General features: G+C 37.0%; 2 protein-coding genes and 1 pseudogene across 2 annotated transcripts; 1 reads left to right on the forward strand and 2 right to left on the reverse strand.

Moving 5' to 3' along the window:
• The first annotated feature begins 1,753 nt into the window (after positions 1 to 1,753).
• Positions 1,754 to 2,913, forward strand: LOC131486660 (olfactory receptor 10AG1-like; annotated as a pseudogene).
• Positions 2,914 to 5,025: 2,112 nt separating this feature from the next.
• On the reverse strand, positions 5,026 to 5,982 carry LOC131488820 (olfactory receptor 10AG1-like). Its single transcript, XM_058690663.1, has one exon. The coding sequence runs from the start codon at positions 5,965 to 5,967 to the stop codon at positions 5,026 to 5,028; it is 942 nt and encodes a 313-aa protein (XP_058546646.1). The 5' UTR covers positions 5,968 to 5,982.
• Positions 5,983 to 19,399: 13,417 nt separating this feature from the next.
• On the reverse strand, positions 19,400 to 20,368 carry LOC131488821 (olfactory receptor 10AG1-like). The gene has a single exon (XM_058690664.1). The coding sequence runs from the start codon at positions 20,348 to 20,350 to the stop codon at positions 19,400 to 19,402; it is 951 nt and encodes a 316-aa protein (XP_058546647.1). The 5' UTR covers positions 20,351 to 20,368.
• Between the last annotated feature and the right edge of the window lie 5,938 nt (positions 20,369 to 26,306).

The raw sequence follows: 26,306 nt of genomic DNA on the forward strand, positions 1-26,306 counted from the left end.
CCAAGGATATCTTCATTGTGACTCCTCTCAGTGCAGTAATTATAAAACAAGAGAAAAAGTTTTATAACACCCGCTACAAACAAACACATATAGACACACATTCACAAAATACATTGGAAGGAGTATTAGGTCCACCTAAAGGAAGTGGTAGATTCATATGTTTATGAATATTAATGAATAGAGGGATGGAAAACAGATTTTGGAAACATCAAGTCCTGTGCATTGAAAAGCTCTTATCTGGGGCTCCTGGATGGCTCAGTTTTTTTAAGTGTCTGACTGTGGCTCAGGTCATGATCTCATGGTTTGTGGGTTCGAGCCGTGTCGGGCTCTTTGCTAACAGCTCAAAGCCTCAAACCTGCTTCAGATTCTGTGCCTCCCTCTCTCTCTCTGTCCCTCTCCCACTCATGTTCTCTCTCTCTCTCTCAAAAATAAAGAAACATCAAGAAAATAAAAGCTCGTATTTTCAAGGACTATATATTTATTCACCAATTTTGAGTTATATTTTTATTTCAATTCCAGCCATTAAAATATATGTGTAGCATAATCTTATTGTGGTTTTAGCTTGCATTTTAATTTTAATCTAATTTCATTTTACTTTTGAGAGAGGGAGAGAGAGAGAGAGTGAGAGAGAGCAGGCACCCCTAGGATGCATTTTAATAGTGGCTAAGGATGGTGAGCACCTTTTGCATGATTATTTGAGTTCTGTGTATCCCTTTTAGCAAAATATATATTCAAATTTTTGCACATTTGTTAATTTGGCTGTTTCTTGTCTTACTATTGAGTTTTGGGAGGTCTTTGTATATTCTCAATCCTTTTTTTTTCTTTTTGGAAGTGTGATGTGCAAGTATTTCCATCTTTGGCTTGTGTTTTAGTTCTCTGGACATGTCGATCTCAGAGAAGTCTGATTTACAAGCTTTTTTTTTTAATGGGTTCTGGTTTTTTTTTATGACATATTTAAGATCTCTTGCTTAACCCCAGATCACAAAGATTTTATCTTATATTTTATTATAATAATTATATAGTTTATCATTCTACATTTAAGTCTATAGTCCATTTTGAATAAATGATTGTAGAAGGTATGAACTTGAGGTGCGAGTACTTTAGATGTTTGTTCAACTGTTCCAGTGTTGTTAAAACAAACCTTTTTTTTCCGCTGAAAATCATTTGCATTTTTGCCAAAAATCAATGGCACAGATTTCCATAGAGTGACACAAATTCGCAAACATCTAACAGATGCCCTAGTAGAGTGATTGCATAGATAACTGTATAACATAGTACAAATTTATATATTTTTTTTCTATCTTCCTTTTCAAACATTTTAGGGACAAATTTTTAAGACAACAGGTTAAAAACAATAATTAGGGGTGCCTGAGTGGCTCAGTGGGTTAAGTAATCAACTCTTGGTTTCTGCTCAGGTTTTGTAAGATCAAGGCCCACATTGGGCTCTGTGTGGACAGCGTGGAGTCTGCTTGGGATTCTCCCTCTCTCTTTCTCTCTCTGTACCCCTCCCCTGCTCATGTTGTCTCTCTCTCCAAATAAATAAATAAACTAAAAAAAAGTTAAAGACAATAATTAAAAACTGTATTTTTGTGCTCATGACGAATCCTAAAGAAAGGAAAATAATTACAACTGACGGTATGAACAACTTATAGCAACCAATTAGACACAGACGAAACAGAGGGAAGCCTTTCTAGAAAGAGTTAACACCCCAGGTGACACACAAAATAAAATGTAACATTTAAACAGACCTATAATGATTAAAGTAACTGGATTAGCAGTTTGAATACCACTACACGCACAAAAAGCTAGAGACCAGGCGGCTTCACTGATGAACTCTACCAAATTAAAAAAAATAATAAAATAATAATAGTAGTCGTAGTAGTAATGATAATAATAATACCAATCCCTCACAAATTCTTCTTTAAAATTTTTTTTTTAATGTTTGTTTATTTTTGAGAGTGCAAGCAGGGGAGGGGTAGAGAGAGAGTGGGAGGCACAATACAAAGCAGGCTGGAGGCTCTGAGCTGTCAGCACAGAGCCCGACGCAGGGCTCGAACCCATGAACTGGGGGATCATGACCTGAGCCGAAGTCGGACGCCCAACCAACGGAGCCACCCAGGCATCCCCCCTCACAAACTCTTCTTAAAATGATTTCCTCATACCATTTTACGAGGAAAGTCGTATCTACTACAAAAAAAAAAAAAAAAAAAAAAAAAAAAAAAACCCGATGAAAACTAAACAAGACCTTATTTTCACAGGTGTTACCTGGAGACCAAAGAGGAGAAGGCAATTTATCTTCAGTCACGGCATTTGTTCTCCTGGGCTTTTCCGACCTTCCAAACTTCCAGGGACTTCCATTTGGAATTTTCTTTCTCATCTACCTATTCATCTTAACAGGAAATGGTCTTATCATAATGATTGCGAGAGTAGACTGTGTTCTTCAGACACTCATGTATTTTTTCTTGCAAATATTTCCTCTCTGGGATCTGTTATGTGTCTGCCACTCTCCCCAGGATCCTGGTTAATCATTGTACTCAGGATAGAAACATCTCTTTGTTGGGTTGTGCCGCTCAAATGTGCTTCTTCCTTGTTCTGGGAGGCACAGAGGCATTTCTTCTGGCAGTGATGGCTTATGACCGCTCTGTGTCCCTTTGTAACCTCTGCATTACCCTGTAGCTGTGTGCCAGGTGCTTCCAGCTGGCTGTTGGTGCCTGGCTTGGTGGGATTCCAGTCGAGATAGGGCAGACATTCCAGGTGTTCTCGCTGCTCCTCTTGAGCTCTAATCAAATCAACCGCTTCTTCAGTGACATCCCCACATTGAGCAAGCTGGCTTGTGGGAATACATCACGGAATGAAATGTGTCTGTTTGGTGGCTCTATTATTTGCCTTGATTCCTTTTCTACTGATTCTTGACTCATATGTGAAAATATGATTGTTAATACTTTTCACAGATATTGGGGGTGGAGTGTAGAACGTCATTTTATTATTTTTTTCTTTCTTTCTTTCTTTTTTTAATGTTTATTTATTTTTGAGACAGAGACAGACAAAGCATGAACGGGGGAGGGGCAGGGAGAGAGAGGGAGACAACAGAATCTGAAGCAGGCTCCAGGCTCTGTCTGAGCTGTCAGCACAGAGCCCGACGCGGGGCTCGAACTCATGAACCGTGAGATCATGACCTGAGCCGAAGTCGGAGGCTCAACCGACTGAGCCACCCAGGTGCCCCTAGAACATCATTTTCTAGCTAAAAATAATCACGGTGCTCCAAGAACATATCTCTTATTTCCCATTCTATAAAAGTTAGATGAGTTGACATCTATTAGGCATGTTAACAGGTTTACATGTTTTTCCTCTTGTTAGTTATCTCTTCTATCTCAACTTTTTTTTTCTCTATTAGGCAGGAGGGACAATGAAAATGAAGGGAATTTTTTATAGCTGTCTCATTCCATTCTGTGTATAATAGCTTCAGGAATTATCTGATTTCTGCTTGGAAATTTTCCTGGGATTATTTTTTATTGTTGATATTGTGTTTCTGTTTTTTTTAATTTCCATTTCATTTCTATTATATTTTTATAGTTTTGATATGTTCATATGCAAGTGAGTAGAACAGACTTTTTGACTTATGGGCTAAGAAGGTGCAAGCTTCATCACATATTTTTTCATCAGAAGGAAGCATTTCTGACAGGTAATGGTTCCTTAGAGATCCGTTGCCTACGTTTACAAAGGATTTATTAGATAGGCATAAATATTGAAAGTCAATAAAGTTATTTGTATAAGTACAGAGAAACAGCACAAGCAACAGATCATAATGATTATCTTGATACACGATAAATACATATTTATGAATACATATATAATTTTCATGATTACACAAATAACACAAACTTATTGCAATAAACTGTAACAGTCAGTAAAACGAAGGAGAAAATGATAGAATATTTTTCTCTGAGATATCCACAGTTGACACTGGTTATCATATTTTTATTGATCATTTGCAGGGTCTGTGTGTATGTGGCATACTAGTTATATGTGCAATGTCTGTGTTTTTATAGTACATATATTTTGCGAAACTTTATTTCCATTTCCCTAATTTTCCCATCTCACTATCATCTCTAGAAAAGTATATTAAAAATACATTCTTATGACTTTCTCCCCTCTTTTAATTAGAAGCAAACATTTTAATAATAATATTCACTTTTGTCAAATCATAGGACTATACTATATACATATATTTAATCTGATATTAGTATATATCATGCTTACTATTGACTGGTATTAGTGAACCAAAATCATTTATAAAACTATGTTTTCAGTGAAAGATGCTCTTTTTCCTTAAGAAATTATTTCTTGTTGGGGCGCCTGGGTGGCTCAGTCGGTTGGGCAGCCGACTTCGGCTCAGGTCATGATCTCACAGTCTGTGAGTTCGAGCCCCGCATCGGGCTCTGTGCTGACAGCTCAGAGCCTTGAGCCTGCTTCAGATTCTGTGTCTTCCCCTCTCTCTGCCCCTCCCCTGTTCATGCTCAGTTTCTCTCTATCTCTCAATAATGAATAAACATTAAAAAAAATTAAAAAAAAAAGAAATTATTTCTTGTAGAGTCGTTGCTATATATATATATATATATATATATATATATATATATATATATGTATTAATATTCATTGTCAACCTTGTTCTTAAAATGACTGTTACAATTCTATATAAATGAATGACATGGGTTCCAATAAGTGATATAACTGTGTCTATATTACAGTTAAGTCTATGATATCAATCTTTGTCAAGAGTTCTTACTGAGAGAGGAAAATAAAACACAATAAAACTATAAAATTACCAATAGAATGATTTTTTATTTGATAACACATACATACATTATGACTTGATGCATTACACATTACAAGTAATTTTTAATTTGGAAAAAAGCTACCATTGTATAGACAAATATTACAGTTTGATATAAATATCTGTTGAAATTTCAATACCAATATATAATAAATAAATTCCTATAAGTATAACATTTTTAATGAAATGAATTACTTACATAGCAATCTTCTCAATGCCATGATGACATCCTTGTTCCTTAGACTGTATATCATGGGATTAAACATGGGAGTCACAATTGTGTAGAAAAGAGAAAGTACTTTGTCAATTCCTGCTGAGTGACTGTGTTTGGGTCTTAAGTAAGTGATAACGGCTGATCCAAAGAACAACGCCACGACAATTAGATGAGAAGAACAGGTGGAGAAGGCTTTGGCCCGACTTGTGGCTGATGGCAATTGAAGGACTGTGGAGAGGATTTTGCTATAGGAGATAAGTATCAACAGAAAGGGAATGGTGACAATCAACACAGCAGCTATGTAGACCAACATTTCACTCACAAATGTGTCCCCACAAGCAAGCTTGAGGATTGGGGGGATGTCACAGAAGAAGTGGTCAATTAAATTGGAGCCACAAAAGGACAGAGAGAAAATCTGGAACGTTTGCCCTATCTGGACTGGAATTCCACTGATCCAGGAGCCAGCCACCAGCTGGATACAGATCTTATGGTTCATGACTAGAGGGTAGTGCAGAGGGTTACAGATGGCCACGTAGCGGTCATAGGCCATCACTGTCAGCAGGAAACACTCCGTGGCTCCCAACACAAGAATACAGCACATCTGTGTGGCACAGGCAACTAATGAAATTGTTCTTCTCTGGGTCCAGAGGTTCATAAGCATTCTGGGGAGAGTAACTGACACATAGCAGATTTCTAAAAAGGAAAAATTGCCAAGGAAATAGTACATAGGAACATGAAGTGCAGGATCCAATTTTGTTATTAGAAATATGATGCCATTACTCATCACGATAGCGATATAGATGACCGAGAACAATCCAAATAGAAGCCACCGGAGATGGGGAACATCAGCAAAGTCCAAGAGAACAAATTCTATCAGTTCAGTTAGGTTTTCTTCTGGTGGTTTTTCTTTGTGTTGCATCTGTGAAAGGGGCAAATTTAGCTTCTACTTTTAGTTTACCTTAACAGATCAATACCTGTTTTCTAAATTGCATTAGGATATCTATATTGATTTTCTTAACCATTGTAATTGTTTCTAATTTAATAATGTTACTATTTGTGTATTTCTCACTTTCTCAGTTTAGGTCCTATGGATTATCACTGTATACACTCCCTTCAAATGTCCTTGAGGATTCTTCTATATACTTTCTGAATACAGCCCAGGATAAACCAAACTATGCCCTACTCAGCACAGACAGTGGAAAAATTGGCGATCACTGAAGACAGATCTCCATCTTTGCCATTTGGTCCCACTTTTCATTTCATTCCTTGACAGTCCTATTGTTCTCTATGATTATTCTCCACCACCATTCAATAGTACTCTATCAGACTTTGTCTTCCTCGTATATTTTCAACTGCCTGCTTGAACACTGTCGTTACCCTACAACACTTGTTGATCCTGATCATGCATTTTCTTATTATACATTTCACATTATTAGGCAAATTACCCCCAAAAAGGAATATTTTATCACACATAGGGGAATGCAACAAATACCTTTTGGTAAGATACTAAGTGGGGAACATTAAGAGTGGAACAAGGTGGAAAGAGCAGGGGGCGGGGCGCGGTTATTTGGGAAAAGTTGCCTGGGAGTGTAGATAGAGATTGAGAAACAGCCAAGCGGTGAACCCCGGGAAAGTAGGGATGGTGTGAAGTGTGTTCATTACCTGTGGGTATGTGAGTGGGCAGGGGGAGAAACGATTCTGTGTGCTACTTGTATTTCCACTGTCTCCATTGTTCCTCACAAAACACTTCAAGCAACAGTTTCTAAACTCACTTCTCTTGAAGGCAAGAACATCGTGACTTGCCAGTGATTGACAATTTGATCATGTGCACATAGGTTTTGTGATTACAAGTCACTGCCTATTTTTTTTTTTTACTGGGCTTACGTTTGAGTCCTGACTGCGTGATTTATTATCTGTGTGACATTAAGCAACTGTTCAAAATTTTTAGGGTTTGCTTCCTTATTCGTCATAATTAAATAATATTGGTAAAATTACCTAACAATTTTATTTGGATTGTTTATTAGTTATGGTTTTATAACTGTAATCATGAAAATGCTATGAATATGATATTATGCTCTTAAGTCTTTAGTCCCCAGGACTGTACCACGTTGTTTAGAGAAATGGTATTCATTAGAATTATTGAGTTACTTGTGGGTGATCGCTGCTATGTTTTCATTCTTTCCTTTCATCAGGGTCAGGACTAGTAAGGTAAGGTGAGTGAGACTCCTCAGGTACAAAATTTAAGAGGCATTCACTCACTCTCAGGGGTGATTCTGTGCTGCATAATCCAGAAAGTGAATGCCTCCTTCGATACTGTGCCCTTGGAACTTCTTGGCTCAAGATGGGTCCCAGCCCTGCCTTTTGCCTCTCCATTCTGGTGGGTCTAGACTTTGTCCACCAAACACAGCGTAATATAGTGTCATGGATAAAAAATACAGTCCTGCCAAGATGGGCCAGATTTAAATTACGGCTCCAGCACCTGTGAGCCATGTGGCCTCATGAGAGATGCTTAATCTCCTTGCGCTGTGGCTCAGTCAACTCTGTGATTGGCTAAATACTGCACCAACACTTAGAATTTTTATATTAATTAATTGATCTCGTATCTGTCAAACAACTTGAAGTTCTGGAACTCGTAAAAGTCTCTTTAAAGGCTGCAGTTATTACTGTTATTAAACACTGAAATTATTTCTTCTATGGGATGCCTGGGAGGCTCAGTCAGTTACGTGTCCAACTTCCACTCAGGTCAGGTCACGATCTCACAGTTTGTGGGTTTGAGCCTCACCATAGGGCTGACAGCTCAGGGCCAGGAGCCTGCTTCAGATTCTGTCTCTCTCTCTCTCTCTCTCTCTGCCCCTCTCCAACTCATGCTCTGTCTCTGTCTCTCAAACATGAATAAACGTTAAAAAAAGTTAAAAAAAAAAAGAAAATTAAAATGTATTCTTCTAAGTTGTACTCTGTTTTATGCGGCATGTAAAAAATTCTCTAATTTACTTTCTCTATGTATCACATGACTAATGTGGAAATGGAATGAGATCTTAAAGCAATCAACAGAATGTAATAAAAATGTCATGCACTTAAGGTGTGAATTCTCCATGAATTCTCTGCCAATATTTATGTTTACATTATTACCTCTGCTCTGTGAACCTAATGCCAAGAATGCATATCAGCATTCAACCAAAAGCATCGCAATTTGGCTAAATATCTTTCATATGCATTTTCTTTCATTAATACTCTTGACTTGAGAAGTAAGGACTGTGACTATTTTCCCAGTTAGGATCAATATAAATCTTACAAAATGCTTGTATACCTATGGTGGTGCTGAGTATTTGATTCTGAAATTAACTAAGGTAGCAAACATGTTTCAGATAAAGTCTTTACTCTTAAAGGGGAGAAACAGATTAATATACTAGAGAAAAAATTCCAATCTTCATGTGTCACTTTTTACAAATGGCATATATTTAAAAGAAATTATTTCATGATTCTTTTTTTCCCATGATTCTTATTAGAATAAAATTACTTTCAGTGCTAAGTAAAATACAATTTCTAATTGTTCAAACCCAGCATTTTTGTGATGATATCATCTATGCATAACATGAAATAGTAAGATTTGTGTATGTATTTCTCAAGAGTGGAACAAGGTAGAAAAAGCAGAGATTTGCTCTGGGTGTTCTCATAAAATTATATACTTCCTTTCTTGTAAATGTTTACATTATTATTGATAAAGGGAAAATACAACTTAATGTAGTTATATGGTTTTATTTAAATCCAAGCCTCTATTCTCTGAAAAACTCCAAATGATTAAAGAAATGTATAACAATATTCTAGGTCATTTAAATATTGGGAGCTGACCAAGTCTCAGCTATATTTATGTATTTGATATAAATTAGCAACTTAAACCTTAAATTAATTTAAAAACAATATTGAATTTAAAACTCTTTTTCATTATTTTACTAATCCTTAATTTTATCATTTTTTTCCTTAAAATAAATGTTCTTTGGATTCCCCAGTGGTTATAACATTGTTTCATAGATTGTTTTGCTTCACATTTCTGATTACAATATCAGGTTGAATATGTAAATGTGAAAATTATTTGTTACAATGTGTTTGCTCAAAATGAATTTTCCTATAATATTATCTGTACCTAGAAAATACTTCAATTATTACAGTTTTCAGTATGTCAAAGTGACTGAATACCATTATTTATTATCATCATTTCATTATAAATTTTATTTAATAGAATTAGAAATATAGAAGAGTCACTCTAATAAAATGACATATTTGCTACTTTAATACTAATTTTACATTTAAAAGTAGGTTCTAAAGCCTAATATCAGTATAAATTAGTTTACATTTACCTTTCTTATTTGGGATGTTGACTTTTCTCACTGTAGAGGGTTTAATGATTCAACTCGATTGCTGTAGTTGAAAATCACTTGTTTCATCAAAGATACTCAAGCCACCTTTATAATATTCTGTGCTTTCTAAATGCAAACTCTCTTTAAATAAAAGTAGTTATCTCTACCCCAGGGATCTCTTCCACCTGGAAAACTTACATTTCTAATTAGAAGCATCACTTTGGCATTCTCTGATTTGTTATATTTATTTTTTTCCACAAAGCTCTTAGTCTACCCAGAATACCTTCTTTTCAACAGCTCCTTGGAACAGTGTGCAGAGCACATCTGATTTCTTAGACATGAACAGGGTGCTGAGCATTACACCTGAGACCACCCAAAATCGACACATATCCAATTCTCACTTGATCTATTATAAATGCTCTGTATGGAGCCTCTGTTCCTATTAGATTGAGATCTTAAACTGTTTATCTTGTGTTCTCCTGTAGAATAAGTTCCTTGGTCACTACTTAGAGGCTGGCCTATGTGACCATTGTATTAAGTGTTCTGATGACAAGTGTTATAATTACATACAAAACTACTATACTATTGGCTTCTTCATGGCCACCTTTGCAACCTGAGATTTAGCAGTTGAATGCATTACACATGGTTCAAAAATTAAAATTTTAGCCCAAGGTTAATCTGAACTGGGGGAACTGTTTCTTTTGCAGCATATCCCTCACTGTCTTTTCCCAATTTCATGTCACATTTTCAAAGTGTGAATATTTTCAAGCTTTACTTAGGATAAAATAAGAATATGAAATAAGTTCAGCTGAGATAATGGGAAAGACTCTGAGCAAATGGTCTGTGAATTCTAGGCTCCAATTTTGGGAAAGGCATTCCCCCATCCCCAAAGGACTGTTTAAGAGTCTTGGCTTGGGATCAATTTCTTATGTCAAAAAGAGGATATTGCTTCCTGTTATTTAGCAAATAGTGATTACTAGGGCTTGATGATTAGGAAGACAAAATATTTCTGAGATAAGAAACTCCTACAGCAATGTGATAACAGGGAGTGATTAGGAAAGATAATTACGATATATCAGGAGCAGGTGCCCAAGGTCATGGAAGAGAATGTATAGGGGAGCCAGATGTGACAGAGCTCAGCAAGGGAGTGAGAGGTGGTCCAGGCTGGAGTTTCTGAGGATGTGCATCCAAGAAGCATCTGCTGAGGACTTCAAAGCCTCATCATCAGCAAGGTGAGTACTAGGCATGGGTAGAGATCTGATGCCATTAAGTAGAATCTTGAGGGAAAAAAAATACTCAAATGCCAATGATAATTTGTCTTTCAGTAAAGATAGTCTACCAAATTGGCCAAATATGGGCATATAAATGCTCTTGGAACAGTTGGGCAGCATAGAGGAAAAAAAAGTTTAACTTTTGTCAAAAGCGCATTACAGCAGGAAAACTCCCAATGCTATCCCAGGTTCAAGTACTTAAGAGAGTGAAGTGAGGTGAGCATTCTGAGAAGAAGGTCTTATGTTTTGGAGTAATGGAAAGTTCACGACTCAAACTTTAAAATGCAGGACACAAAAATAGAAAAAAAAACCCTATCAAAATACATAATTCTGCATGATAAAAGAAACAAGAGCCCAAAGTAAAGTCAGATAGAATTTATACAATGAGAAAAATAATTACACATGATGTCTCAAATGAAGTGCTCTTGTTTTGTTCTTAAATATCAATAAAAAAGTCCAAAATATAATTAGAAAACTATACTAAACAGATGAAGTAATAAAGAAAGGAAAAAAAAAACATGCCTTAAGCAAGGATATATATTCATATATGAAAAAAAATAATTTAAATAATGGTTTAGTTTAAAAAATTAGAGACATCTCCCTATGCATTGATCTATGGAGAGGAAATGGGCACCATGGACCCACAACATGACTGTGTTTCTTTTTTGTATCAATCAGCAATATATGTACATACATGGAGTTACACAATAGCATGATATTGCAACAAGTGTGTACTTGCAAAAGACTGTAAGCCACCTAAGTGTGAATAAGTCTCTGAGTTATTATCCTCTGTTTAAGGAGACTTAATTTTGATATTTTCCTCTAGTTTTTTCTCTCACAACTCTATGATGCATCTAAAATACGAATTTTATAATGTACCCATTTTTTTCCAGGGCTTGAAACAAGACTGGTCTGCTGTGACCCATCACATTTTAAATAGGAATGGAAATTATTTATTTGATTTCAGCGTTTGAAATTATACGTGGCTTGGTTTTCTATTTATAGAAGTGTTGACTGAGGAATGAATCCCACTCAATCATGGTGAATAATTCTTTTAATATACTATTGAATTCAATTTGATATTATGTAGTTGAGAAGTTTTGCATTCCTGTTCATTGGGGGTATTTGCCTGTAGTTCTCCTTTTTAGTGGGGTCTCTGGCTGGTTTGGGAATCAAGGTAATGCTGGCTTTATAGAATGAGTCCTGAAGCTTTCCTCCCATTTCTATTTTTTGTAACAGCTCAAGAAGAATAGATATTAACTCTGCTTTAAATGTCTGGTAGAATTCCCCTGGGAAGCCATCTGGCCCAGACTCTTATTTTTGGGGGGATTTTTGATAACTGATTCGATGTACTCACTGGTATGGATCTCTACAAATTTTCTATTTCTACCCATTTGAGTTTTGGTAGTGTGTGGGTGTCTAGGAATGTGTCCACATTTTCCAGGTTGTCCAGTTTGTTGGCATATAATTTGTCAGAGTGTTCTCTGATAATTGTTTGTATTTCTGTGGTGTTGGTTGTGATCTCCCCTCTTTCATTCGTGATTTTATCTATTTGGGTCTCTCTTTTCTCTTTTTGAGAAGTCTGGCTAGGGGCTTATCAATTTTGTTATTCTTTTAAAAAATAAGCTCTTTGATTCATTGATCTGTTCTACTGTTCTTTTGGATTCTATATTATTTACTTCTGCTCTAATGTTCACAATTTTCTCCTGCTGTTTTTGCAGTTTCTTTGCTGGTGTGCTTCTAGTTCCTTTAGGTGTGAGGTTAGGTTTTGTATTTGGGATTTTTCTTGTTTCTTTAGATAGTCCTGGATTGCAACGTATTTTCCTCTTAGGACTGCCTTTTCTGCATCCCGAAGGCTTTGAACTGTTGTGCTTACATTTTCATTTGCTTCTGTATATTTTAAAATTTCTTCATTAATTTCCTGGGTGACCCAATCATTCTTCAGTAGGATGTTCTTTAACCTCCATGCATTTGGAGACTTTCCAAAGTTTTTTCCTTGTGGTTGTTTTCAAGGTTCATAGCATTGGGATCTGAAAATATGCATGGTATGATCTCAATTCTTTTATATTTATTGAGGACTTTTTTGTGCCCCGGTATGTGATCTATCTTGGAGAATGTTCATGTGCACTAGAGAGGAATGTGTATTCTGCTGCTTTTGGATGAAAAATTGTGAATATATCTGTCAAGTCCGTCTGGTCCAGTGTATCATTCAAGGCCACTGTTTCTTTATGATTTTCTGCACAGAAGATCTGTTCATTGTTGTAGGTGGAGTAAGTCACTCCACTGTAAGTGGAGTAATTGTAAGTCACCTACAATTACCATGGTCATTGTATGTGTATGATATGATTACTTGATTTATATATTTGGGTGCTCCCTAAATATATAACATTTACAGTTGTTAGCTCTACTTGATGGATATATGCCTTAATTATGATATAATGTTCTTCTTCATCTCTTGTTACAATCTTCAGTTTAAAATCTCATTTGTCTGATATAAGTATGGCTACTCTACCTTTCTTTGACTTCAAGTGGCATGATAGGTGGTTCTCCACCCTCTCACTTTCAATTTGAAGGTATTCTCAGGTCTAAAATGAGTCTTTTGCAGACAGCATATACTTGGATCTTGGGTTTTTTAAATATTTACTTATTTTTGAGACAGAGAGAGACATAGCACAAGCTGGGGGGGGGGGGGCAGGCAGGGAGAGAGGGAAACACAGAGTTTGAAGCAGGCTCATGGACTACAAGGTCATGACCTGAGCTGAAGTCAGATGCTCAACTGACCAAGCCACCCAGGTGCCCCGGATCTTGTTTTTTTTTTTTTAATTTTTTATTTTTTATCCATTCTGATACTCTATGACTTTTTACTGGGACACTTAGTCCTTTTACATTCAGAGCGATTCTTGAAAGATACAGACTTAATGTCATTGTGTTATCTGTAGGTATAGAGGTTGTGGTGATACCTCTAGGCTTTTCCAGTCTTTGCAGCATTCCACCCACAGAGCCACTTTAGGATCTACAGGGCTGGATGAGTGGTCATGAACTCCTTCAGTTTTTGTTTGTCTGGGAAAGCCTTTATCTCTCCTTCTATTCTGAATGACAGCCTTGCTGGATAAAGGATTCTGGGCTGCATATTTTTCCTATTCAGCACATAGACTATTTCCTGTCACTCCCTTCTGGCTTCCAAGTTTCAGTAGATAGTTCTGCTACTACCCTTATGTGTCTACCCTTGTAGTTTAAGGTCCTTGTTTCCCTAGCTGCTTTCAGAATTCTCTCTTTATCTTTGTATTTTGCCAGTTTCACTATGAGATACTGCGGAGACCTATTCTTGTTGATTCTGAATAGAGTTCTCTGTGGCTCGGGGATTTGGATGTCTGCTTCTTCCTCAGATTAGGGAAGTTCACAGTTATAATTTGTTCAGGTAAAACTTCTGTCCTTTTCTCACTCTCGTCTATTGGCATTCCTATTATATGAATATTATGTTTGTTTTTTTTTAACATTTATCGTTTTTTATTTATTTTGGGGACAGAGAGAGACAGAGCATGAAAGGGGGAGGGTCAGAGAGAGAGGGAGACACAGAATCGGAAACAGGCTCCAGGCTCCGAGCCATCAGCCCAGAGCCTGACGCAGGGCTCGAACTCACGGACCGCAAGATCGTGACCTGGCTGAAGTCGGACGCTTAACCGACTAACCCACCCAGGCGCCCCTATGAATATTATGTTTTATTGAATCACTTAGTTCTTTAATTCTTCCCTCATGTTCTAGTATTTTCTTATCTCTATTTTTCTTCTTCTTCTTTCTTCTCTATTTTCTTATCTCTATTTCATCATTTTCCATAATTTTATCTTCTATTTCACTTATTCTCCCCTCTGCTTCCTCCATCCTTGATGTCACTGCACCTCATTTTATTTTGCATCTCATTTACATTATTTCTTAATTACTCGTGACTATTTCTTAGTTCCTAGGCTACAGGGCTGGTTCAATATTCACAAATCAATCAATGTGATACATCACATTGATAGAAGATAGGAAAAGAACCACATGATCCTGTCAATAGATGTAGATGAAGCATTTGGCCAAATGCTTCCTTTCTTAGCCTCCTTTCTTAATAAAACTGTCAAGACAGTCGGGATAGAAGGAACATATCTTACCATCATAAAAATTATATATGAAAGGCCCACAGCTAATATCATCCTCAATGGGGAAAGACTGAGAGCTTTCCCTGTGATCAGGAACACAACAGGGATGTCCACTATCACCACTGTTGTTTAACTTAGCGATGGAAATCCTAGCCTCAGCAATCAGACAACAAAATGAAATAAAAGGCATCCAAATAGGCAAAGAAGGCAAACTTTCACTTTTTGCAGAGGACATGATACTCAACATAGAAAACCCAAAAGATTCCACCAAAAACCTGTGAGAACTGCTACATGAATTCAGCAAAGTCACAGGATATAAATTCAATGTACAGAAATCGGTTGCATTTCTATACACCAAGATGAAGCAACAGAAAGAGAAATCAAGAAATCTATCCCATTTACAATTGCACCAATACCCATAAAATACCAGGAAATATGCATAACAAAAGACGTAAAAGATTTGTGTGCTTAAATTTATATAAAAAAACCTTATGAAAGAAATTGAAGAAGACACAAAAAAATGGAAAAACTTTCCATGCTCATGGATTGGAAGGACAAATACTTTTAAAGCATCCATACTATTCAAAGCGATCTATGCATGCAATGAAATCCCAATGAAAATTGCGTCTGCATTCTTTGCAGAGCTAGAACAAACAATACTACAATTTGTATGGAACCACAAAAGACATGGAATAGCCAAAGTAATGTTGAAAAAGAAAACCAAAGTGGGAGGCATCACAATCCCAGACTTTAGCCTCTACTACAAAGCTGTAATCATCAAGACAGTATGGTATTGGCACAAAAACAGACACACAGACCAATGGACTAGAATGGAGAACCCAGAATTAGACCCACAAATGTTATGGCCAACTAATCTTTGACAAAGCAAGAAAGAGTCTCCAATGGAAAAAAGACAGTCTCTTTAGCAAATGGTGCTGGGAGAACTGGGCAGCAACATGCAGAAGAATGAAACTGGACTACTTTCTTAAACCATACACAAAATAAACTCAAAATGGTTGAAAGACCTAAATGTGAGACAGGAAACCATCAAAACCCTAGAGAAGAAAACAGGCAACAATCTCTTTGACCTTAGCTTCATCAACTTTCTACTCAACACATCTCCGAAGGCAAGGGAAATAAAAGCAAAAATGAACTATTGAGGACTCATTAAGATAGAAACCTTCTGCACAACAAAGGAAACAATTGACAAAACTAAAAGCCAACTGACAAATGGGAAAAGATATTTGCAAATGACATACAGGATACAGGGTTAGTATACAAAATCTATAAAGAACTTACCAAACTCAACACATGAAAAACAAATAATCCAGTGAAGAAATCGGCAGAAGGCATGAATAGACACGTTTCCAAAGAAGACATCCAGATGGCCAACAGACACATTAAAAGATGCTCAACATCATTCATCATCCGAGAAATACAAATCAAAACCACATCGAGATACCACCTCACACAAGTCAGAGTGGTTAAAATTAACCACTCAGGAAACAACAGATGTTGGTGAGGATGTGGAGAAACGGGAACCCCTTGCACTGTTGGTGGCAATGCACAATGTTAGAGCCACTATGGAAAACAGTGTGGGGGTTCCTGAAAAATTAAAAATGGAACTACCCTATGACCCAGCAATAGCACTAGTAGGAATTTATCCAAATGACAGAGGAATTCTGATTCATAAGGGAAAGTGTACCCCAATGTTTATGGCAGTGCTTTCAACAATAGCCACTCATGGAGAGAGCCCAAATGTTTATCAACAGATGAATGGATAAAGATGTGACTTATATATACAATGGAATACCACCTGGCAATGAGAAAGAAGGAAATCTTGCCATTTGCAACAATGTGAATGGAACTGGAGGGTATTCTGCCATGTGAAATAAGTCAAAGAAAGACAGATATCATATGCTTTCATTCATATGTGGAACTTGAGAAACTTAACAGACAATGATGGGGGAAGGAAAGGGGAAAATTAGTTACAAACAGAGAGGGAGTCAAAACATGAGAGGCTCTTAACACAGAGAACAAACTGAGGGTTGATGCAGGGGGGTGTAGGAGAGGGGAAAATGGTGATGGGCCCTGAAGAGGGCACTTGTTGTCAACTGGGTATTGTATGTAAGCGATGAATCACGGGGATGTACCACCAAAACCAAGCCCACACAGTATACCCTTTATGATAGCTAAATTGACAATAAATTGCATTTAAAAATAAACAAATAAATAAACTTAAAAAAAAACATTAAAAACAATGATGGGCTTCCTAAATACTGTCTTTTAACCTTAACTAAAACGTTGTGTAGAATATGATTACGACCGGTTTTACCCAATATCCTTCATCAGTATTGTATATAATTGTGTTTTATTCATTTGTATCTCTTTCTAGTTTACCTCTGTGTTAAGAATCAGAATCACTTCTCAATTTAATTTGATGAGAATTTGCTACTATGAATGATGCAAAGATGGGCATCTTTTTTTTTAAGTTTATTTATTTTTGAGAGAGAGAAGGTGAGAGCACACGTGGAGGAGGGGCAGAGGAAGGTGGAGACACAGACTCTGAAGCAGGCTCCAGGCTCCTTGCCAACAGCACAGACGCTGTTGCTAAAGGCACTGATGCGGGGTTCAAACCCACAAACCGTGACGTCATGACCTGCCCCAAAGTCAGACGTTTAACCGACTGAGCCACTCAGGCGCCCCAAAGATGAGCATTCTTGGAGATGTTCCCTGGCACACATACGGTTGGAGTTTTGCTGGTACACACCTAGGGGTACAATTCTCCAAGAAGGATTCTTTAGCTGTCTGCCAAAATAGTGTACCCATTCGCATCTGAGCGTCGGGTGACAGGTCCCATGGCTCCAGATATTTTACACATGGGATAGGATTAGTCTTTTTTTTTTGTCTTTTTGATGAGTGTATCATTGTGATATTATGATATGAATAAGAAATACATATTGATCTCTGCCTCTGACTACCGACACAGGTTTTGTTTTTGAAGATATCATCATGCAATAATCACTGACAGGCATTTATTTTAACATTGTTCACTTTTACAATCTTAAATTTATCCATTTTTGTGTCTATTGTTGAAGGCCTTTTTAATAAGTTTTTTTTAAGTGTATTTACTTTGAGAGAAAGAGACAGCAGGGGAGGGTGAGAGAGAGAGAGAGAAACACTCCCAAGCAGGCTCCACACTATCAGCATGGAGACCAACGTGGGGCTCAAACTCAGAAACCATGAGATCCTGACCTGAACCAAAATCTAGAATCGGAAGTAACCCAGTGAGCCACCCAGGTGCCCCAAGGCCTTTTAATTAGTTTTATAAGAAATTACTATAAATATTATATATCCCGAATCCTTCTATTTTTAATTTTTTAATTTTTATTTAATTTTGAGATAGAGAGAGACAGACCTTGAGCAAGGGGAGGGGTAGAGAAGGAGACATAATCCTAAGCAGGCCAAAGGCTCTGAGCTGTGAGCACAGATCCCAAACCCAGGAGCACTGAGATCATGACCTGAGCCCAAGTCAGACATTCAAACAATTGAGCCACCCAGGCACCCCTCCCGACTCCTTTTGGTTCATAAGAAGAATCTGTTCTTTCTTTCTTTTCCTTTTTGTTTCATGTTTCATTTAAATTCCAGTCAGTTAACGTACAGTGTACTATTAGTTTCAGCAATAGAATTTAGTGATGCCTCACTTACATATCAAAAATAAAAGATGATTTGGCAGATATTGAAATTTCTCTGCTGGATTCTATCAGACATTCGGTAACAATAAGAAAGGGAGTAATGCAAGAATTTTCTTTGTGTGAACTTTTATGTTTTCTGCCTACAAAGTTATTATTTTTTTGTAAGTTACATGATACATTCTCTTTGTAATAAATCCAAACTGCAAAAAAATGATTAAGACTCAGGAATCATTTGAAATCCTAACACTGTCAGGAAGCCAATATTTTCTTCTGTTCCACAGCCTCCTGGATACTAAGTGGGCTAATGGGCATCACAATCACTACCACTGGCACATGCAAACTGTTGTATGACATTACGAAATGCTTACCTTCTCTGTTTTTCAAAAATAGTTATATTTTATACATACATTTACTTTCTCTCTCACATGTCAGGAAAGCTTGGAATTTCTTCAGTGAAGGGGCTCTAAAACATGGTCTAGAGAGGCTGTGTTGTATTGTATGGTGTTGATGCGCTCCGGTGTCTTAATATGTTCCGACTGACAGCACCTTCCCATTGCTTCCTGCTTTCTTTTGCACTGTGAAGAAACCTTTAAGAAACACGTCTGAAGAAACCTGTTTTCTCAAAATTCGTAAACAAACACAGGTATCAGATTATAAATTACAAATTAGATTAATATTATAAATGAGATTGTTGCAATTGAAATAATTTGCGCTTCGATTTGTCAGAAGCTCTCAACTTAATCATTGGAAATGAAGTTTACTTGAGACGATGTGAGGTTGCTATGATGATATTAATGAACATTATTAGGGAATAAAATTAGGAGACACTTTTCTCTGTTGTCTCTACATGACAAGCATATAAGCAAATTCTTTCTGCAGTTGCAAGTATTTGAATCATATTAAAATCTTCGTTAGTAGTTTTCTTAGTGCCACTGTGATGTCTTTGTTCCTCAGAGTATATATAATGGGATTCAAAGTTGGGATCAAAACGGTGAAGAAAAGAGAGATTAATTTCCCAACTCTTTCAGATTGATTTGATTTCAGTTGTGTATAATTGATAGTAGCCGTTCCATAGAATAAGACGACAACTATCAGGTGAGAAGAACAGGTGGAGAAGGCTTTAGCCCTCCCTTTGGCTGACGACAATTTCAGAATGCTGGAGATAATTTTGCCATAGGAGACAACAATCAACAGAAATGGAACCATGACAATTGCCACTGCAATTACATAGACCACAAATTCATTCACAAGTGTGTCCCCACAAGCTAGCTTGAGTACTGGGGGGATGTCACAGAAGAAATGGTTAATTGTGTTAGACCCACAAAAGGGCAGAGAGAAAATCTGGCATGTTTGCCCAATTACAAATGGAAATACACTGATCCAGGAGACAGTCACCAGCTGGACACAGACCTTGTGGTTCATGATTAGAGGGTAGTGCAGAGGGTCACAAATGGCCATGTAGCGGTCATAGGCCATCACTGTCAGGAGAAGACACTCTGAGCTTCCAAATGTGAGGAAAAAAAACATTTGTGCAGCGCAGGCAAAGAAAGAAATATTTCCTTTCTGGGTCAATAGGTCCATGAGCATTCTGGGCATTGTGACTGTTACATAACAGATTTCTAAGAAGGAGAGATTGCCAAGAAAAAAATACATGGGGGTCTGCAGAGCAGAGTCAATTCTTGTTACCAATATTATGATGCTATTGCACATCAGGATAGTTAGGTAGATGACTAAAAATATCCCAAAAAGAGTCCAGTGGAGATTGGGAATATCAGAAAACCCCAAGAGAACAAATTCCATCAGTGTAGTAATATTTGAAATTCCTGTTTTTAATCGATTCTCCATCTGCAGACATAGTAAATGAAAGAGAGTCCATTAACATTTTCCAACCACATTCTCCTTCCTGTTAATTTCAGTAGATACATTAATGTATTTATGTAATCTCTTAAGTTATTTCTGCCATTGCTTTGCTCTATTTCTAGGAGATGATATGTGAAATCTCAAAAATGAACATATAATCTCTTAAAATCAATTCAAGAAAGAAAATCCAAACATACATATTTTATAGTTGCATGTACGAATCCTAGAGACAATGAGAAGTATGCGTTGAGACTTATAGCATATTGTGCAGGAACAATATGTAGTTATTGAACCCCTCTTATGACTGAATTATGATACAGGCTTTTTTCTATTGTTTTTGTCTGGGTTCATTTGTGTGTGTATGTGTGTGTGTGTTCCATCTTGTTTAAAATCAAATCTTTTCCTTTAAGATGTTGTCTAATTCTCATTCAGATGAGTTTTAAGTCTTCCCATTTATATTTCAATGAGAATCAATTACTTAAACCAACCCTTTGTTCCTGTGGGAATAAATATATGTATTATTATTATTCGACTTTATGTACCTCTCCCATCACTCCTGCTAAATACTGAAAGCATTAATCCTATCCCATCCATAACCTTCCCTATTAACACATCCTATGCAATGCATGACGAATATCAATTAACCTTTAATTCAATCTAGAAAAATAAACCATTCATCACACTGCTTTCCATATAATCCTTTTTATCTATGTAAGATTTTATGATCCACTGTCATATAATTTAATATTGTTGTCTAACATCAGGCAATTAACAATACTTAACAATTCTACTATACTTTATAGATGTTTGGTCTCCAGATTTCCCCCTAAAATATTATGTTTTCCTACTTCATCAAATCTAATAATAGAAATAGTTTTCAAAATGACATTAAGTGAATCATTTTATTATAAGTATCAATATTATTGTTATTTGACATATGTCTAATTTTACTTTACTTTATCATTAAGAAAGGCAAGAACTATATGGATTATGTTCAGTAGGGCAAGGGTTCAGGGCAGGCTGCCTCAAAACATGCCACAATGGTAAAATGATGATTTTGTATTAAAGTTCCTAAAGAATGATTTGTATGGAACCACAAAAGACCTGGAATAGTCAAAGTAATGTTGAAAAAGAAAACCAAAGTGGGAGGCATCACAACCCCAGACTTTAGCCTCTACTACAAAGCTATAGTCATCAAGACAGTATGGTATTGGCACAGAAACAGACAAACGGACCAATGGGATAGAATAGAGAACCCAGAATTAGACCCACAAATGTATGGACAACTAATCTTTGACAAAGCAAGAAAGAGTCTCCAATGGAAAAAAGACAGTCTCTTTAGCAAATGGGAGAACTGGACAGCAACATGCAGAAGAATGAGACTGGACTACTTTCTTAAACCATACACAAAAATAAAATCAAAATGGTTGAACGACTTAAATGTGAGACAGAAAACCATCAAAAACCTTGAGGAGAAAACAGGTAACAACTCTTTGACCTCAGCCACAGCAACTTCTTACTCGACACTTCTCCAAAGGCAAGGGAAATAAAAGCAAAAATGAACTGTTGGGACTGCATGAAAATACAAAGCTTCTGCACTGCAAAGGAAACAATCGACAAAACTAAAGGTCAACTGATGGAATGGGAAAAGATATTTGCAAATGATATATTGGATACAGGTTAGTATCCAAAATCTATAAAGAACTTACCAAACTCAACACATGAAAAACAAATAATCCAGTGAAGAAATGGGCAGAAGGCATGAATAGACACGTTTCCAAAGAAGACATCCAGATGGCCAACAGACACATGAAAAGATGCTCAATATCACTCATCGTTAAGGAAATACAAATCAAAACCACATTGAGATACCACCTCACACTGGTCAGAGTGGTTAAAATTAACAACTCAGGAAACAACAGATGTTGGTGAGGATGTAGAAAAACAGGAACTCTCTTGCACTATCAGTGGGAATGCAAACTGATGCAGCCACTCTGGAAAACAGTGTAGAGCTTCCTCAAAAACTAAAAATAGAACTACCCTATGACCCAGCGATAGCACTACTAGGAATTTATCCAAAGGCCACAGGAGTGTTGACACATAGGGGCACATGTTTCCCAATGTTTACAGCAGTGCTTTCAACAATAGCCAAATTATGGAAAGAACCTAAATGTCCATCAACTGATGAATGGATAAAGAAGATGTGGTTTATATATACAATGGAATACTAATTGGCTATGAGAAAGAATGAAATCTTGCCATTTGCAGCAATGTGCACCGAACTGGAGGGTATTATGCTAAATGAAATCAGTCAGGCAGAGAAAGATATCATATATTTTCATTCGTATGTGCAACTTGAGAAACTTAACAGAAAGACCACGGAAGGGAAGGGAAGGGGAAAAATAGTTACAAACAGAGAGGGAAGGAGGCAAACCATGAGAGACTATTCAGTGCAGAGAAGGAACTTAAGCTTGATGGTGGTGGGGGTGGGGCGGGGGAGACGGGAAAATGGGTGATGGGTATTGAGGAAGGCACTTGTTGGGATGAGCTTTGGGTATTGCATTTACGCGATGAATCGCAGGAATCTCCCCCAAAACCAAGAGCACCCTGTGTACACTGTATGTTTGCCAACTTAACAATAAGTTATATTAAAAAAAAAAAAAAAAAGAACCAGCCAGTGCAAGAAGAACCCTCTGACGCTTCCTCCTTTTCTCTCCAGAAACAGGAAACAAATTACCAGTGTGAAAGTGACCCTCCCTGTACCAGAAGATAGAGAGACATTCTTATCTTCAGAAATAGAGAATTCGGGGTGGAATAAACCTGTTTGAACAAACCTTGTACCTTTTGCTATTTTACTACCCCAGCCCAAATTCTATTTGGAATTCCTTTGTCCAAAATGTGTAAAAGCAGGGTGCCTGTGTTGCTCAGTTGGTTAAGCAACCAGCTCTTGGTTTCAGCTCAGGTCATGATCTCATGTTTTGTTGTGAACTTCTTTCCGTGTGGAGCCTGCTTGGGATTCTCTCTCTTTCTCTCTCTCTCTCTGTTTGATCCCTCTGATTCTTGTGTGTGTGTGCTCCCTCTCTCTCACTCTCTTTCAAAATATACAAAAATAAAACAATTAAAAAATATATAAAAGCAACGTGACCATGTTTTCTTTGAGTCTCAAATTTGTTTTTTTTTCATCAGACCTCTGTGCACATAAAATTAAACTTCATTTTCTACCTTAGTCTGTCTCATGTTAATTTAATGCTTAGACCAGCCAGAAGAATCTTGAAGGGTAGATAAAAATATTTCCTCTCCAAGAATAGTTAACGGGTTTTGAGATAAAGATCTCAGAATTCTATGCTTTTTTATTTTGTCTTTTGTATCTTGAGCCCCAAATTTACAGTATCCTTACATAAAAGAGTCTGGTAGCACAATTATAGCTTACCTTTATGGATTTGCCTGAGGCTATTTATGGGACTGTAGATGTTTTGTAAACTGTAAATGTTTTAAGCTCTTCTTCTGTGCCAGTAAGTGGCTGTAATTCTCTAGTTCTCTTGCTAGCTTCCAACATTAGGTGCTTTTAAATAGGAAGTAGTCATGCTTGTCCTGGGGGACATCTCTCGTGCATCATTTTGATTTTTAAGAGACTGCTTCTGCTTTGCAGTCATTACAGTTCTTTTTTTCAAAAACTTTCTCTGTAGATAAACGTTCCCTCTCTTTAGACACTTCTTGGCACTTGGGGTGGGAGGGTGTCCTCTGGTGGAGAAATCACACTTAATTGTTCCGTATTACTACCAGGAAAAAAAAAAGTTAAAAAAAAATCTTTCTATTGCATTCCCGATCCTTCATAATTAGCGTCGATTTGCTTTTCTTATTTTTATTCTCATACCTCACTCAAATCTAGATCATCCTCAGCCTTAGAAAAATCTGCCCTATATTTTATCACAAGAACATGTATGCTTTGTTCTTAACCATTAGGTGGTGAGATCCCTTTTCAGAAGTGGAGAGCTGGGTTCCTAGATTAAATTTTGTGGAAACTGAAGCATGTCCTGTGTGCTGACAAGTATCTAGATGTTTTTGTTCATGTTATGGTGTCCACTCAGGCATCAAGGCAAGTATTGAGCTGATTCCAAATGTAAACCACTTCGAACAATAAGCATTTTCCACATAATTATCTAGGAAAGAAAGGAAAAGGAAGGTTTCCTGTTGAAATCCTTTTTCCTATTCCAACTACTGCTAGGTAGGTATGGCGATAAAATTATCAGGCATAAAGTTGCCAACCCAGTATCTACTTGTACTTACAATTACATTTGCTTCTTTCTCTTTGGAGTTCTTTGACCATTTGTCAGAATAGTGCTTTTCTATTTGTCAAAATAGTATGTGTCCAAAACTGCATTTCATTTCTGTATTTTAAGGCTGCTTATCTTCACTATAGCATGCTTCTTACATCGTTATTGTAACTGATTTGGTATTGCTGAGGGACTTCCTTCATGTTTATATACAAATAGGAACTTTACTCATGATTTGCCTCAAATAAGATGTCGGTTACTTATAGGCTGGGACAAATTGAATGTCCACCCCCCGTTGGAGTAGACTGATTGAAACCCTATCCTCTCCTTAATTCAGAGAATTGAGTGCTTCTTTTTTAATTAAATATCACCATCACCAAACCAAATTTAATTAAATTTTTTTTACATTTATTTATTTTTGGAGACAGAGAGAGAGACAGAGAGACAGAGAGACAGAGAGACAGAGACAGAGCACAAGTGGGGTAGGGGCAGAGAAAGACGGCTACACAGAATTCGAAGCAGGCTTCAGGCTCTGAGCTGTCAGTACAGAGCCCAACTCAGGGCTCGAATCCACAAACTGTGAGATCATGACCTGAGCTGAAGTCTGACAATTAACTGACTGAGCCACCAGGTGCCCCCTTCCCCCAGCCAAATTTAATTTTAAAATGAAACAATGCCCTAGATATATAAGTGGCTTAACAAAATAAAGAAGTATCTTCTACTCTTACCACAGTACAATTTTGTGGTCAGGAATTAAGGAACTCTGGTTCCTCAGGGCACCTGGGTGGCTCAGTTGGTTTACCATCTAATTCTTGATTTCAGCTCAGGTCATGATCTCACGGTTCCTGAGACTGAGCCCCACATTGGGCTCTGCACTGACAGCATGGAGCCTTCTTGGGATTTCTTTTCTCCCCTTCTCTCGTCCCCTCCCCTGCTCATGCTCTCTCTTTCTCTCTCTCTGAAAATAAACTTAAAGAAAAAGAAGAAACTGGTTCCTTTCATCTAAGAATTCCATTTTCCCCTAGTTTGTTCATCTTTCTAGTTCCCTATCAGTCCTTCTAAATTCAGACAGCTGAGAATTAGAAAATAAGGGGAAAAAATCAATCTTAAGAGCCTCAACACAGAATAGGCACATCACTTCTATCCTTGTGCTATTGTAGAAACTAATCACATGGTTTAATGTAGATATGGGAGTGCTAGGGAATTTTGTTTACTGTATGTCTAAGAAATGGAAATATATTCGGAGAGCAACTAGCCAGACTCTGCCACAGAGCTCATTTTCAGTCACTAGAGTGTTTTATAGCATGCTATAACATGTAAATCTTTATCTTCTTTTTGATTTCAGAGGAGAGAGAGAGAGAGAGAGAGAGAGAGAGAATCTTAAACAGGTCACATGCCCATGTGGAGCCCAACTTGGGGCTTGATCTCATGACCCTGATGTCATGATCTGAGACAAAATCAAGAGCCTGACACTAAAGGACTGAACCACCCAGATGCCCCAACATGTAAACCTTTAGACTGGAGATGTAGCATGACATTTACATAACAATAATTATTTGTGGTACATGTCTATATTTTAGCTTTTTTAAAAAGATACATTTATGTCTGGTGGAATATATTATTTTATTGTTTTTTGTTTGTTTGTTTAAAAATTTTATTTATTTATT

Source organism: Neofelis nebulosa, chromosome 10 (assembly GCF_028018385.1).
Source record: "Neofelis nebulosa isolate mNeoNeb1 chromosome 10, mNeoNeb1.pri, whole genome shotgun sequence".
Classification (NCBI taxonomy): domain Eukaryota; kingdom Metazoa; phylum Chordata; class Mammalia; order Carnivora; family Felidae; genus Neofelis; species Neofelis nebulosa.